The sequence below is a fragment of the Diceros bicornis genome, chromosome 4 (genome assembly GCF_020826845.1).
Source record: "Diceros bicornis minor isolate mBicDic1 chromosome 4, mDicBic1.mat.cur, whole genome shotgun sequence".
In the NCBI taxonomy this organism is placed as follows: domain Eukaryota; kingdom Metazoa; phylum Chordata; class Mammalia; order Perissodactyla; family Rhinocerotidae; genus Diceros; species Diceros bicornis.
This window is the reverse complement of record NC_080743.1, coordinates 48250439-48267270: the sequence shown is the minus strand read 5'-3', so window position 1 is coordinate 48267270 and position 16832 is coordinate 48250439. Positions and strand designations below refer to the sequence as shown.

The 16832-nt window shown below is 46.4% G+C and overlaps 1 protein-coding gene across 1 annotated transcript in view; it reads left to right on the top strand.

Moving 5' to 3' along the window:
• Positions 1-16601, top strand: part of CASQ2 (calsequestrin 2) — a 60111-nt gene extending 43510 nt beyond the window's left edge. The window contains exons 8-11 of the mRNA XM_058537231.1: positions 2313-2367; positions 13046-13146; positions 15071-15145; positions 16138-16601. Of these exons, the coding sequence (XP_058393214.1) occupies positions 2313-2367; positions 13046-13146; positions 15071-15145; positions 16138-16353 (447 nt within the window). The 3' untranslated portion in view covers positions 16354-16601. The remainder of the gene's footprint in view (positions 1-2312; positions 2368-13045; positions 13147-15070; positions 15146-16137) is intronic.
• Positions 16602-16832: the final 231 nt, after the last annotated feature.

Genomic DNA, 16832 nt, shown 5'->3' with positions numbered 1-16832 from the left:
ATTTTTATGCCACAGTGGCTTATTCTGGACCCCTTCAGTCCAGAGCAGAGCATGGGCTTGGGGGCCAGACAGAACTGGCTTGAATCCCAGTTGTCTTATGTACTAGCTCTGTGGCCTCAGGTAAGTCACTTCAATTCTTTCAGGATTAAACAGGAATGACTTCTATTTGAGATTCATTTGAGACTGATACAAACAGTGGCAAATGGCAGATATTGTCACCCTTTTAATCATCATTGTTATTTTAAAGTATAATCCCTTCCCTCAGAGAGCTTGCCATCTGGTTGAGAAGGGAAGATTGGTACAGCTAAAAAGATAATTTCCGAGGCAATGTGATCTAAAGACCAAGTGGGTGACCTGGGCAGCAAAGGCTGTGGGTTCAGAGAAAGCCCCTGGGGTGGCCCCAGTCCTGCGGGTGGTCAGCTCAGCTCATCATCACCCACGCGCGTTGGATTCTCGCTGAGTAACCCGGACTCACAGGCTTTCCCATGCATTCTTGCTCTGTGAGTTTATCACTGGGAATCCCCGGCGCCGAGCACACGCCCATTTCTCTGCAGGTGTTCACTGCAGGTTGATATGCTGAATCTTTGAGACCTACAAAGAAACAGGCTCTTTCCGCTGGTTACAGCTCTTCATCCAGAGACCATCTCAGGCCTGGGGACTGACAGCCATATTATGAATGGCCTCTTGGCAAACGAATATGGATTCTTAATTTTAAAACCAATTTCCAAATGCGTTCTAGAAGGGCATACAGAAATGAAGCCTGCTTCACAGAGTTAACACCACTTGCTTCCAACTGATGGCAGGAGATAGACACACAGGGCAGCCTAATGAGAACTGATCAGGATGTTCTGTCTGGCGATAATAGCAAATGTAAAACAGTGAAACCTGCGACTCCCCTTCTGGTCGCTGTCGGATTTGTGTAATAAACCTGCACACACACTCGCACACACATATATCTGTAAAATTCAATTCCCCAGAGAATCTGACCAAGGCAGTGCCCACTCTCTTGTTTTTAATAATAATATTTTCCATTTAATCTTGCTTAGAATTTTTGGAGGTTTTGTTCATTCCAAACTCAAAGGAAAAAAATTAGCATTTAGATAGAATTGCACTAGCATTAAAATCAATTGAAATGAAAACAGGGATGATGGGAGGGTTGAGATGCCTGGAGTTTTTTTTCCATAGGATGATCCTGATATGACATTCAGGGTGCCCAATGCACCCCTCTCCCTGTGTCAGCAATAATCAGTATTCACTCAGATTTGTCCCTGGTGCCTCATTCTCCCATATCTTCCTCTCCATGTCTCCTGAGGATCACATTGCTTATAATAGAGGCACCTCCAAGCCCTCACTCTTCCTTCTGCAGGAATAATCAATGCAAAGATGACACAATGCAAGGCATATGGTCCTTTCTGTCCAGGATGTAGAAACATGGGATGCCACTTGCTTGCCCATGAATTTGAAATACTCTCCCCAGATTTTTTTTAATGCTTTGTCCCGGGCTCCACAGCCTTACCCAGTTTTCACCGTCACACCCTCAACCTTCCCTAGCCCCAGTTCCAGATTCTTCCTCCCCCCACACTCACAGACATGCTTTAGCGGCCTATACTGCTTCAGCAAGCTTTGGGTCCAGCGCAGAAAGGACCTCAAGGAAACAACCTGGAGGTCACAATCAGCAAGCCACCCCCTACTGACTACACAGGTTCTGTTCCTTCAATAAGAGATGTCTTAACAGATAAGGACAGGTGTATATGATTCTTGTGTGGCCAAAACAGACCCACATCCTAATTTGCCTCAAAGAGTCCTGTCTGCTGCCTGTTTGGGGAGTTTCAGGATCTGTAACAGCATTCAGAAATTTCCATGATCTGGTACATCGCTGATCATATTTGCTGGGGATGAATTCTTGAACAGACTGACATCTGCCTTCACTGAGCTGCGTTCAGAGTGTTTGTTGCCCTCAGAGCTCCCGACGAGCGAGACTCACATTCTCCCTCCTTTTGCCTTTCACTGCTGCTCTCCTGGACCCTCCAGACCACCAGAGTGAGGCCCATTCAGTGCTAACGTCACATGTGTAGTTGGTGTTTCTCCGTCTTGCAAATCCACTTATCAAACTCCACGCATTCCTCCCAGCTGCTCATCAGTATCCCCTTCCTTAACAGGTGCCCTGCTCTGCTCCTCTGTGCCCCCGTGTCCACTCCCCCTCCACTGCCTCCCAGCCACCTATTTCCTTTCCAGCCTCTGAGTCTGTCCCTGACTTGCTCCTTTGTATCTCTCCAACTGGGAGTGTAACCTTTGGCTCTTTTCTCCCACAGGAAGATGATTTGAATGGGATCCACATTGTGGCCTTTGCAGAGAGGAGTGACCCAGGTAGGAAACCCTGACTCTGCTCCTTTACACCTTAAGCAAGAACTGACATCTCCCCTTTGTCAGCCCTCACCCTTTCCCTTCCCTAAGTGAACCGCAAGATATTGGGCGCCCCCTGGTGGTCGCCTGTGCAGTAGGAATCAGCTTTCAATTGTACACACAGCTAGAAGACATGTGGATAGATCAGAACCTCATTCTGCTTAGCTTTTAGAGTAGGAACAAGCACTGAGTACTGAGGAGGATGTTGGAACATCGTAGCTTTACAGGCTGTGTGTTGTGTGTGTGTGTGTGTGTGTGTGTGTGTAACTTCTGTTCACATTAAAAGTTTATTTACCAATTTTGTGATCTAGCCTAAATAACAATCCTACCTTAAAATAATAATAAATGTACCCGGGGCCGGCCCCGTGGCTTAGTGGTTAAGTGCGCGCACTCCGCTGCTGGCGGCCCGGCCTGGGTTCGGACCCCGGGCGCGCACCGACACACCACTTCTCCGGCCACGCTGAGGCCACGCCCCACATACAGCAACTAGAAGGATGTGCAGCTATGACATACAACTATCTACTGGGGCTTTGGGGGGGAGGGAAATAAATAAATAAAATCTTTAAAAAAATAATAATAAATGTACCCGTATTTTGTAAAGTATTGTCCATGGTTAGTAAACATAATAGAAAATATTCCCCTAAATAATAAGAACTGGGCAAAATGAGCAGCTTATTCCTAAAGTGCAAAATGACCCTATAAATGGATGAGTAACTATGTTTTATTTTGGAACTTGGACAACTTTTTCCTGGTTTCACTCTTTTTAACATCAGTAGAGAGCGAAACACAGGAAAAAGGAATTTTCCTTTTAATTTTCATTTTGCAGGTGGTAAAATGCTGGGTCCCTTTGGTGGTGCTCTGTGAGATAAAGGGCCCCCAAAGGGAAATTGTAAGTGGAGATTCTGAAGTGTGTTTTGGGAGACCTAGAACAATCCAGAATGCAACCAGAGAAGGCAGGGAACTTCATTTAGGATGGCTGAGCAGCCAGGCCTTAGGCTACGAGGTGCCTGGGCAGGGGTTCCAAACCTGATGGTGCAGAGAACCACAAATGCCAGTGTCACCTTGGGCTGACTGAAACGGGGCCTTCTGGGACCTCCAATTTTACAGAGCTCTGAGGCAAGTTCTGATGCCCCATTGAGTTTGGGAACCACTGCTGCAGGTAATATAGATCTGCAGGGAATTTGTCTGGAACTTCAGCATCATGTACATTTATAGGGACAGATGAGGAAACAGAGGCTCAGAGAAGTTAAATGAACTGCCCAAGAGGGCACAATGAGGTAGTGGCAGGCCATGAAGGCAGGACGGATTGTCCCGCTCATCAATATAGACCTGGTTCTTGCACATGCCTTGACACATAGTAGGTACTCAATAAATACCTATCAGGCAGATGGTTAGATAGGCAGATGACTGACCAAGACTGAGCCCCAACTCTTCACTGTCAGACCAGCTTAATTTTTTGTAATGCGTTGTCAGCCTCCGTAGTTTCTTACAGACTGAAACCCAATGTTATCATACAATTTTTTAAATTGAGATATAATCCACATACCATAATATTCATCTTTTTAAAGGGTGCAAGTCAGTAGTTTTAGTATATTCATGAAGTTGTGGAAACATCACCACTATCTAATCACAGAACATTTTCATCACCTCAAAAGGAAACCCCATACCTGTTAGCAGTCACTTCCATTTCCCTCTCCCCCACCCCCTGGCAACCACTAATCTACTTTCTGTCTCTATGGATCTGCCTATTTTGGACATTTCATATAAATGGAATCCTGTAACATGGGATCTTTTGTGCCTGGCATCTTTCACTTCGCATAATGTTTTCAAGGTTCATCCTTTATGTAGCATGTATCAGTACTTCATTCCTTTTTAGGGCCAAATAATATTCCATTGTATCAAATCCAAATTTATGCTCCAAATTATCCCTTCTTTTTTAATTAAAATTTTCAAATGTCCATTGATGTCCCAGTTTTCCCATCGTTGACTTGAAGAGTTGGAAAAATTCTTCAAGGATATCTAGTCCTTATCCAAAAAAAAAAAAAAAAAAAATGCTGGTGTAGTTCTAGCTTCTTTCCACAGCTTCTGGCCACCCCTCTGCCCCTGGAGAAGAAAATAGCAAAGAAAGCCAGTCGCCGAAGGTTTACAAGCTATAATCAAACAGAATCGAATCCCTGGTGTTGTGTGACAGAGATGAAATTGCCATCAGCAGCAGCCTGCTGGCCAGACTCCAAGGGGCTTCCTTCTCCACCCCACCTGCCCCCTTCCAGGACTGTGGAGAGGCCTGTCTGGCTCTCTGGAACAATGGAACAAAGAGGCCTCCGAGAAGTTGCAGGAACCTGTTTGACCGAGATTGCTGCTGTCATGAATCAAGCTCCTGAAACCACTTCCACCTCCTCCCTTCACAAATATCCCTGGGCTCCAAGCTGTGTGTTTCCCCAGAGGAGCCCAAGCTGGGGCTTGTTACTGGGAAGCTGGAAGAAATGCGCTGGGGGTGGGGGGTGGGGAGGAGGGGCTCAGAGCATCTTTTTTCATCAGGAGGGCCTGGCCTGCTCAGGGCTGGGAAAGGGAAAGGCTTTTCTGTGCGAGTCCCTGGCTCTGCCTCTAGTCAGTCATTACCCGCAGGTCACTGATGTGTAACCTGGGGTGGAGAGGCCTGGCTGCAGGACTAGGAATTTCATTCCTGCCCAGACAGCCGTTCCTCATATACATACCTTTGCTCTTGCCAACAAGCTCTATCTACATGGCCTATTGCCCCAACCAAACCCCTACCCACTCACCAATGGAATAAGGTCCAGGAAAATAATACAGCTCTCCCTCAAGAGCTAATAGTCTTGAGGAACTGTGCTCTCTGGAGATGACCTCATTTGGTCCCTAAAGCTACTCTGTGATATTTGCATGATTATCATCATCCCAGGGTCAAATGAGAAAAGTGAGTCTTAGAGGTTAAATGATTTGCCCGAGTAACTCACTGGGAGTTATCTAAGCCAGGATTCAAATTTTAGCAGGCTTTCTTGACCTCTGAATTCATCACAATTATGATGAAGATGGTGATGATGATGATCACTTACTGTATGATTATGTGACTTACGAACCCCACCTAGGAGGGGCTAGTTCTATTCCCATTTTACAACTGAGAAAACTGAGGCCGAGAGAGCTTGACTTGCTGGGAAGCAGTGGAGCTGGAGTGAAGCTGAGGACTGTCTGGCTTCCCAGCCCACACCCTAACCGCCAGGTTCTGCTGCAGACTTGTCCGCCCTCAGAGTTACCACCCCTGACGACATCCCAGTGATCATTCAGCCTGCCCGCCTTCCTCTCTGCTGTCCTTCATCCCCCCTCTACCCACGACATTTGAAAGACCCAGAGAAGTTCAATGGCACACTAGAGATCTCACGGTTAGAGGCACAGAGGACACACGAGCTTAGATTTCTTGATGGCTCCACTGGGCACCATCCACCCAACCACACTACCTCCCCCAGGCTGCCCAGCCAGCTGCAGGCTCTGAGCATGTGCACTGCTGCTGCAATGTAATGGGGCGGGGGGAGCAGATAGAGCAGGAGAAAGGAAGAGGGAGATGAGAAGAGAGTGGAACCACCTGGAAGCTTGCGAGCCCAATTAATGAAGAAAAGTCAAGCTTCTTCCCCACTATCCACTGATGTTCTCAGATTTGGAATCTAAGATTATGCAGCAGCAACAACAACAAATGTCTCTGCATGACCTGGGTCCTCCCAGGACTCTTCTAGCGGTTCGGACATCCCAGCCCAGAGCTTGTGTTCAAGGATTTCAGACAGTGTCTGCCATCTTGGCCCTGGAGCAGAATCACTAAATCTCTTCTGCAGCAACTCACATGCCACTGCCCGCAGGCAGGCCTGGTTGGGAAGGACATTTCCAGTTCTCTGCTCTTGCCGGGTGTCATGGGTGCCGCTCGTCTTTCTCCTCCAGCCTCCTCTTGGGCCCCTGCACTCAGAATGCCGCTGGAGCTGCTGTTTGACAGGTTTGAAAATGAGCGACTCTCCCCTGTCGCCCCTAGATATGTCTGCATCAGGCTGACATCTTCTTTGTAACACTTGATGAAAGGTTCGCAAAGTGGTGTTTCTGCATGAGTGCGTGCTGGATGGATATCCTCCAAGGGCACCAGGGATATTAGCACTAACCAGCTGGAAATACAAGGACACACTGCTGGCTGCGCATGTGGAACCGCCTCGGGTTCTTGTAAAATGTTTTTGAGTCCAGTTGTCTCAAATAGGAATGTTAACTGCTTATTTGAGCCTCCAAACCTAAATTCAGTTTATCACACTTAACATTTGGTTCTTTAGTGCTAAACGTTGTTCCAAGCACTTAACAAATATCAACACATCTAATCTTCACAACAACCCTATGTGGAAGGTACTGTCATTGTCATCTTCCCAATGTACAGACGAGGAAACAAAGGTGTGGGGACGTTCAATAATGTCCCCAGATCATGTGGCTAATCAGTGGTGGCTGGGCTCTGTAACCACCACATTATGCTCCTCTCCATCACAAAGCCATGTCATGTGCCTTTTTCACCAGTTCTGGGCCCGGAGGGCTAGAAGACAGAGCAGAGAAGGAGGACTGCAGGAAGGAGAGACAGGGTGTCAGATGTCTTAGGTGCCATCTCGGGACCATGGGGCCCACCCAATGTCCCCCTCTTCTAAGCGGATGTCTCACTCTAACAGGTGGCTGCGTGACTCTGCCATGTCGGGGGGAGTTCCCGACCTTGTCTGTCCTCCTGAGGCCCCCAGAGGGCCCAAGTTCAAATGCCATGATGCTGCCCTTTGAGAATTCCACATTCACTGAGTGCGCTGTGTGGCCTGAGCACCGACCAGGCCTTTCTGAGATGGGACCAGAGGGCAGTCACCTGCCATACACACCTTTGTATCCCAGCACCTGGCTCTGGACCTGATACGTTGTGGGCACTCAGAATATACCTGCTTGATGACACATGAATCCTTCCCATCAACGAAGGATGAGAGTTGTGAAAAAACTGAAAGTGAATAAAATGAGGCAGGGGAGGCAGGGAGAGAGAAAACAGAGAAAACCTTCCCAGTCTCTTCTGCAGGTGCCTCACATGATAACAATGCCATGGTTATTATCAACGAGCCCCCCAGGTAATGAGGCAGCTGTTCGCTCCATTCTCAGACCAGGATATGGAGGTCCCAGAGAGGTTAAGTGACCTGCGCAGGGTCTTCAAACTTCAGACCAGTGCCCTCTCCAGACAACCTCCAAGCTTGGTGATGCCCGCCCCACCTACGTATCTGTGTTGCCTGCAGGACCCCACCCTAGCAGCCTGGCTCCCCAAGCCTAGGCCTCTCTCTGGGAGCGAGACCCTGCGTAACTCCATGTGGCGTGGCATCGGGGAGCGTCCTTTCTGTGTCTTTATGGAATGAGCATGGCCAGCTCCCTGAGGAGCAGGGTCACAAGGCTGGGCCAGGGCAGGGTGGGCTGTGTGCTGTGGGCCTGTTCCTCCGAGGCCATTGCTTAGTCTGAGACCCACGAGTCTCTGCCAGACAGAGCCCTGGCTCCTGAACTGGCTGTGACTGGCCTGGAACTGGTCCCCCAGGGCTTGGTGCAGCCTCATTCCCACCAGTTCCTCCCTGCCTGGGAAGGAGGAGAGCATAATCACCGGCCTCCCCTCCCACAGAGTTGTGATTCCCAGAGGCCTCTCGCTTGCGTGGGAAACCTGGCTCAGCGTGAGCCCTCAGCCCCAGGTCATGGGATCTCAGGGCCCAAGCCCATGTGGAGGGAAGGAGTCCCAGTTCTCACAGCGCCAGGTCCCTCTTCTTTATTTAGGTTGATCTCTGAGACTCAGGGACATCGCTGGGTGAACCAAGCAAACAGGTTGTGGCTGTGGGGAGGGTGTGGCTCAGCAGCATGGCTGGAAGGAAAGGAAGGACTCTTGACTTCTCCAGGGGAAGGCAGGCCGGCCCCCCAGCCCCAGGCTGCACCCGCCTGTCTCCTGCTGCCCTGGGCCTTGCCTCTCTCTTGTTGAGGCTTTCACACTTGCTCTGCTGGGGGATCTCAAGCACTAACTTGAGGAGGGAAGATACCAGCAGCTTTGGTGCGAGTGCCGAGACCTCAGGGGGAAAGTGGATTGTAGAAGTGCCTCTATGGAGGCTGGGTTAGAATCCCGGCTCATCCACCTGTTGGGGCGGCATGCTGGGCAAGTCAGTACTCTTCCTGCATCTCAATTCCATCCTCTTTAGGATGGAGATAACAAAATCTCCCTCACCTCCATCAGGACCAGACATAAAGATTAAATGCAAAATACTCAGTACCCAGTAAGTGCTCAATAAATACTCATAAAATAAAGATTGCCTGACATCGTTACAGACTTCCTACATGTGAAGAACCATGTCTTGTTCATAAAGGAAGAAGTTGGGAGATGAATTTCTTATGAAAAAGGAGATTTCAGTTGAATGTAAGAAAAAGACTCTTGGCTGTGAGGATTATCAACTCTGTAGTGGGCCTTAGGGAGGTCAAGGGGTCTCAGCCCTGGAAATAGTCAAGAGAAAAGACAAAGTGTTCTGGGTGGGGCTATTCACCTGCTGGATATTTCGGATGTTTGGGAGTCTCTTCTGGCTTTGGGAATGGGTGCTTCTCTAACTAATAACTGCAGAGAGTAGTCCTCTAGTTTGTATGGCTAATAACTGCTAGCCTACAAATCTCTGAATAATATTTCCTCCTTTTGTTTTACCTGCTCTGTTTTGAAGTATGGGCTGTTCCTTCTGAAAGATACATGGCCACAATCTTAAAATGCCTCTAAGGTCAGTGCATCACTGATAAAGGAAACATTCGTTTCAAACTCATTCATTCATTCGTGTAATGCCAGATATGGACTAGTCTTATGCTTAACACTGAATTACAAAAGTGAAATGTGGCTTCCTCCACCTGCCTTCCTGGTCAAAGACGGAGGGTCCACATGGATGAGTCTCTTCCAGAACACCTGCCAGTTTTACAAAGAAACAGAAGCTCTCCCTAAGAGGAAATTGAACTTGTAACTTACAATTTTAGCAACTGAATACATGTGAAACCAGTGTCGCTGCCTTAATTCAGCTTTCCCCACTGAACGAGAATCCATTCCAACAGGTCTACATTCAAGGCTGAGGAATAAGGTGGGGAGAACAGGTGGGGCTTGTGAGCCTTGAATCAGGAACATCCAAGTTTGCTCAATGACTTTAAAAGAAGGGAATTAAACCTTTCTCTAACTGATATATTGAGGCGGGTTCTTCTCACAGTCACATCAGCTGGCACAGCCACTCCTAAAGCCTTTAGTCACTGAATCAGTAACAGGAGCCAGGAGGAGTCACCCCATGACATACTATCTCCTGGTATAACTTCCTCCGAGCATGTCTTTTCTAACACGTGGGACCAAGATTGTACATAACCCACCCCTTGTGCCAGATTTGCACTTGATACATATGCGTTGAATGAACAGATGACTGGCCAGGTTCCTTGTATTCGGGAAGAATAATGTCAGATCATTTAGGAAGAAAGATGCGTAAACCTCACTATGTATCAGGCACCGTCTCAGTGCTTTAGAGATACTAACTCATTTAACTCACAACCATCCTATGAGGTAGGCACTGTTATTACCATCATCCCCATTTTACAGATCAGGAACCAAGATTTTAAATAACTTGCCCTAAGTCACACTCTAAATGGCAGAACCAGGATTTGGACCAATGTCGTTTGCCCCAAGTGTCCGTGCATTTAGGCATCATGCTGGGCTGCCTCCCTGAAGAACAGGCTCTGTTCTGTTCTTGAAAATATCCAGGGATGCAGAAGGATTATGCCCATTACAGACTCCATCATCCTGCAAGTCAAAAAGCCGCCCTTGAATCTGGGTGAAACTTCTCCGGCTTTAACGTCAACCTCATTTATTAATTTATTCTGTGCATGTTTTTGAGCTTTCCTTGATGCTCCATAAACAACAAACCTTTAGTGTTCTTAAAAATAGGCATTAAGCCACAATTTTGACTTCTCTTGTATACATAAAAACTCCAATCCGTTTGATTTTTCTTGCAGAACCCAATTTTTATTCCTTCAGTCTTTTTCTATCTCCAAGCCTGCTCTAGAATGTAGAATAGAAAAGATTCCTGTATGTACATTTCTTTTTAAAAATCTCAACATTATGGGTCTTTTTCTATCAGAAAACAGCAGTGCTATCTTGTGTTCCACTTCTAGTTCTGATCGCAGATCTTACCCCTCTACAACACTTGTGCCTGGACAGTTTCTCCCTTCCCTTTGGGTGAGTTAGTCTTTTTGCACTTTTGCACCTCAAGTTTACTTTCTATTTGAATTTGGGTCTATGTTCTTGAATTTCCTCCTCTTTGTGAATTTCCGATTTGTCAAGGTCACTTTTAAAGTTGATTTTCATCTTCCAGAGTACTGGCAACGTTGCCTCATTTATTATCATCCCTTTCTTTTTCGGCTGCTCAAAGTAGTCACTGAAGGTGTTTTGGAAGATTCCCCCTTGTGGTTTCTATATGATGATACATAGATCCCTGGATAACCCAGGTGGCACCATAGTTCCCTGTCCTGTGACACAGCAACGTGCCCAGAGGAGGGGGAGCCGCAGTGTCCAGATGGCAGCAGCCAATGGCACTCTGGAAGGGCTTGACCTTCTCAGTCACACTTACAGGCAGCAGGAGAAATATCCCCTAACCCCAATTCCCACCAGTCCCCACAATGATAGATAATGAACTCTAAAGCACATGGCTCTAGTGATCTTGGATGTCTGTCATACAATCTAATTTGTGATATAATTTGGAGCATAGATGGAAAAATCACCCAGGCAGACTGCATCTCTGCAGGAAGGGGCTGCAGGCCATGAAGACCCTCTTCTCTACTAGTAGTAGCTCTGTTCCAGGTAACAAGGCCTGAGGAGGCCCAGTCCGAATCTTATGAGTTAGCAACGTTTAAAGTGACTACACTCGCTCAAAGCACAACTGCTAAGAATAGTATGCATTTTGTCTGGAATGTATTAGAGATGAGGAAGTGCAGAGAAAAGCCTTTACCATGAGGCCCCAAGTAGCCAAACAAAGGCTTGAGTGCCTGGAGAGAGGAGGGGCTTGTTAAACAGAGGCCACAGAGTGGGGCTCAAATTGGCTGGGACCACCCTGCCCCCTTTACAAAGAAAGGGCAGTAGCCATACTGAATTCCTAAGCAGTTGGTGAGTTGCTTGTATGGAAGGTATACATTTCAGGCCACAAATTCAGCTATGCAAGAAATATAACTTTTGTTGTCTAGAACTGAACTTAAATTTTACCACTGGATGGTAGAAACTGGGTCTGACAATTAATGGTCCCCCCACTGTCACTCCACCATCCCTAGGGGTCCAGTGTCTTGCTGGTTCCCAGGCGTAGAGCAGTGGAGTATACATCTGGTCAGGGTCATCGTCATGGTCACCTATCCACACTGGCATCTGCAGAGAAGTCTGTCATTCTGTCTGGCCTCTAGCCCTTGTTCCAAGCAGGTCACCACTGGTCATCTCCATCCCAACTGCAGGGCTTCTTCAGATCTGCCTCCCCTCTCAGCTTCCTCCATGTTCCTCAGAACCACAGAGAACCCAGTGAGGCCTCCTGACAACTTTTCTGCCCTAGTGCTCCTGCACTAGAGGGTTTTCCAAGAGATTCTGGATCTTTCCATTTTCCTGAGTTTCGTTCAGAAATGAGGCATGGGTCCCCTATGCTCTGGGATTCCCTGAAGCTGTGGAGTTTTTGTATGTGGACGTGTGTGCACACATTGGCTTGTACTCGTGCACACGCACGTGTACACAAACACGGACACACAGCCACAGAGCTTATTCTCAGGGCCTTTTCAAAATCTAAATTCTCTGTTTCTAGTGGGGTGGGGATGCTGAGGGTTTAGGGTATGCTGTCTCTTACTGAACAGTCTTTCAAAATTTTTGTTTATGGCATAAATTTTATGCTCCTAGTCCTTCAAGGTTTAGGCTTTTAAAGCTAAAAAAGAAAAAAAGCTGTGTTCTTGACGCTCACAAGGCTTGTCTCTGCTTTTCTTATGAATCATCCCTCCCCTGGGGGCAATGAATGCTGCTGACTGAATAGGGGGAGGGCAGAGCATACAAGGAAATGATGAAGGAGGGAGGGAAACCCCATTTACTATCTCAAAGCTATGAAACCAACCGTAAATCAGAAGCTCACTTAGTTTGAAGGTTTTAGGAATTCCAGGTTATAGAAAACTAAGGGTCCAGGCTAAATGTTCTTGTCCATAGAACTCTGAGATGACTGAGAAATTTCAAGGGATGGCACAGAGCTCTGAGGACCAGGCAGGAGCTCCTCTGTTCTGGGATTGCGCCTTCTGACTCAAGGCGGGTCAATTTTCACATGCAGATTAGTAAACGGAGCTTGGCTTTTAGTTAAGAACCAGCCACTTCCCTGTGAACTTTTAATTTTTTTATTCAAATTTTTTATTGTTTCCTTTGAATAAGCTGCTTTGTGGCTGGAGTTCTCATCTGACTCATTTTATAGAATGATCCTATAATTGAGGGTATGCCCCAAATGGCTTAAGAAACCCTCGTGGAAAAGCCACACTCTCTGCTCTCCATCTTAGAAGCCATGTATATGCAGGGGTTACTCAACCTTCTCGAATCCTACTTCAGATGGCTATGAGTTCCTGGAGATCCTGAAACAGGTTGCCCGGGACAATACCAACAACCCTGACCTGAGCATCGTATGGATCGACCCCGATGACTTTCCTCTGGTGAGTGGCTCCGACTGGGGCACCATCCTTGGTCACCTTCAAAGTCTCATGTTGTGTTTGGCGTGAGTCTCTGAAGCTTGAAGGAGGATGTGCACCTGCAGAAACACAGTGGCCGCCCCCATCCAGTGTGGGAGATCTTCGCCACTGGGGCACACTGCACTTCGGGCCTGGTGCTGACACGACATGGTTAGACTCACTGTTCTCACTCCCCAGAGACCAGGAATCCCTCTGAGGGGCCCACTCAAGTAAGCCGGGTGAAATTATTCTGCCAGCAGTTCCATAGCTGCCCCTCATCCCACCACCACCCTCACTAGAATCTCGTTCATTTTCTGGATGGGGACCATCATCTTGAGGCCACCTGAGTAATAAAAACCAGACATGAACATTTTGCATAGAGTTAATAACTTCATGGAGAGAAGGAGCAACCACTTGGAGGGCAGAGATTGCCTTGTTCATTGTGTTCTCTCAGGTCCTAGCATAGTATCTAGCACATGTTCAATGTGTAAGAACCTCAAAAAGTCCAAACTCTTACTAGTGTCAGTGATCAGTGGCCAGCAATACTTGATTATGCTTAGTTTTAAAGAGAATAAATAGAATTTGTACAATACACGGGCCCAGTGGTAATGATAATGAATGTAACTAATATTCTCTACTGTATGCCTGGAACTGTAGTAAGTTCTTTACATGCATCATCTCATCTAATCCTCTCAACGACCCTATGAAGCAGGTTCTGTTATAATCCCTATCTTACAGACGAAAAGAATGACAGCTGGAAAGTTTAAAGCTAGTAAGTGGTAGAGGTGATATTCCCACCCAGGTTTATGTGATGCCAAATCTTTGTCTATTAGTCAATAGACTTCAGGTTGAGCTAACTGCTGGTAATCAGTACAAGTTTAGTTATCATTAGGTTATAAATGATAACTCTATCTTCTTCCAAGAATTATCATTTGTTGCATAGGTCACAACTGATCATACTATGATTCAGTAGACAAAATTGAGGGGTTTTAGTGAACTCAAGGGTCCTGAAACCCAATCCTACATACAGGATGAATGAGTCAAAGGCAGAGACTTCCATGATACCTGAGACCAATGTCATAATTCTGGGTAACCATAACAAAGTTATGGCCTCATAGGACCCTATATACTGTAGCTTTGTTTAGTTAGCCTCTGTCTGGTTGTATTTCTGATTTATCTGGACTATTTTGTTGTGCAAGCTTGCAGATGGTCTGCAGTTCTCCTGACCTGTTCTATGTTTGCCTTAGTTTTTGCGAAGGAGAAATCTTTAGACTATTTTGATTTCCAGGTTCCTGACTATCCCCAGTCTCCATCAGGCCATATATTTGCTTGGGAGACTTTCTACCACTGAACATCTCCATTTTCTTAGCCTCATGGCCCCTTACTCCTTTAGTCCTGCCCCAGTCAGAGATTAGTCCGCATGGAACCCAAGCCTGGCTGAGTGAAGAAGCTGTCTTCTTCCTTGTATGACAGTGTATGGCACATCGCTGCTTTCCCAGCCATCCCATGTAGCAGAGTGGTGCAAGGTAAGGGATTTTTTAATTGGACATTGAAAGAGAGGGGCAGGGCAACGGCTCTTTCACCACAAGTCAACTATAAAAGAGCCACAAATAATTTGGGAACCAACTTCGGACCATCTCTGTAATATTCTTCCTTACAGCTGTAGAAGCTATTATAGTACATGTTTTCATAATTTGTGTTATGACATCTTTTTTTAATGCTTATTTAAAGTGCTTGAGGGCTGGGGCCAAGTCTTCAATTTCTTCGGTGCCCACAGCTGTTTTGGAGACCTTTAACCAAGGGTGACCTAATTACTATGATGGCATGGCAGGTGGGTCCAGCCACAAAAAGTGGCTTTCACAGGGAATGCCCTCTGCCTGCTGTCTAATTTTAATTTTTGTTGCTACAGCTTGTTGCCTATTGGGAAAAGACTTTCAAGATTGACCTATTCAAGCCACAGATTGGGGTGGTGAACGTGACAGATGTGAGTACACCCCATGAAAGCTTGCTTGGGCACCCTCAGCCTGCCCTGTTTCCTGCCATGCAGTCCAGACTGTGAGATCATGTATAGGCGGCCAGCCCCTCAAGAAATGAGCAGGACCCTTCGTCCTGCCCAAGCTCAGGAAATGTGCCAGTGTGGCCCAATCCTAGTCTCTGAGCCAAGTCCAACCTATGGTTCCATGGCTCTCTTCCATGGGTACATTTCCTTGCTTATGGGGCCACCCTGACCTGGTTCACTGACTATTTGGAAGTAAACTCTCCTGTATTTTCCCCTAAAGCCCAACAACAAAGTCTCTTTACACAAGGGAACCCACACCTGGAGTTGCTATTGCTCAGGTGATGGGGCAGCTGTGGCCCAGAAGCCCATGCAGGCAATCACCATTGTGCATAAATATATATATATATATTTATATGTAGTTTATGGGAGGATAGCCAGGAAACTACCACCAATAGTTCCCTCAGGGAACGAGACTAGATATGGGGTCAGGGCAGTGGGAAATGCTTTTGCTTTTTACCTTATATCCTACCATTGTGTTTTAAAATGTTTTAACTTGAGCAATTTTAAAAATCATTATTATTTTAAAATTTAATATTTTAAAAGTCATTATTATTATTATTATTTAATAAGTAGTTTGCAAAATAAATAAATGAGGAATTCCCCAGATGATCGATGATCTACCAACAGGGTAAAAGAACATTGCTAACTGTCTCTCTCTATATATACGTATATGTATACACACAATGGAATATGTGTGTATACATATATATACAATGGAATACACATTTTCTTTTATACAGCACAAACAGGTTACTATACATACCATTCTACAACTAGGCATTTCCATTTAACAATGTGCACACAGTCCTAATAAGCGTAAGTGACCTGGAGCCCACTCAGCACAGCTACTCAGAACCCTCTGGTCTGGCTCATCCTTCATGCCTTCACTCACTCTCTCATTCCGTCCCTCACTGCAGGCTGACAGTGTCTGGATGGACATTCCAGATGATGATGACCTGCCCACAGCTGAGGAGCTGGAAGATTGGATTGAGGATGTGCTTTCTGGAAAGATAAACACTGAAGATGATGACAATGAAGATGAAGATGATGAAGATGATGATGATGACAATGATGATGATGATGATAATTCTGATGAAGAAGATAATGATGACAGTGACGATGATGATGAATAGCCCCAACTCCAAATGATTTTGTTGAAAACAAAATCACAGCTACCCACTACCTTACAGACAGCACAAGGTGGCAGCAGGCAGCCCTGGCCCACGCCCAGCCAGCTCCTTTCCCTTTTCCAACCTCTCTTTTCCTGCTCCCTTCTCATCAGGAGATGTGCAATTCAGCAAATGCCTTTCTAAATCCAGCAATTCCACTCAGCAAAGACAAGTGGGGAATTATTCCCATGTTGACTGTCTTGATTGTCATGGAAAAGCTCTTGTTCTTTGCCAGACCATCAGCGGTCATGGCAGTGCCAGAATCTGGCAGACTGGGGAGAATAAGCCCCTAACACCTCTACTCAAGTTTACTTGTTGTCTTTGGCTATGACAGTAACAGAACTGACAGCTTGCTAACTCACTAGCATAGAGTGACCTTATAATCAGAGCCCAGGGAAGACACAATCCATCAATCCATTTAGCTGCCAGGCCTAGACCATCAG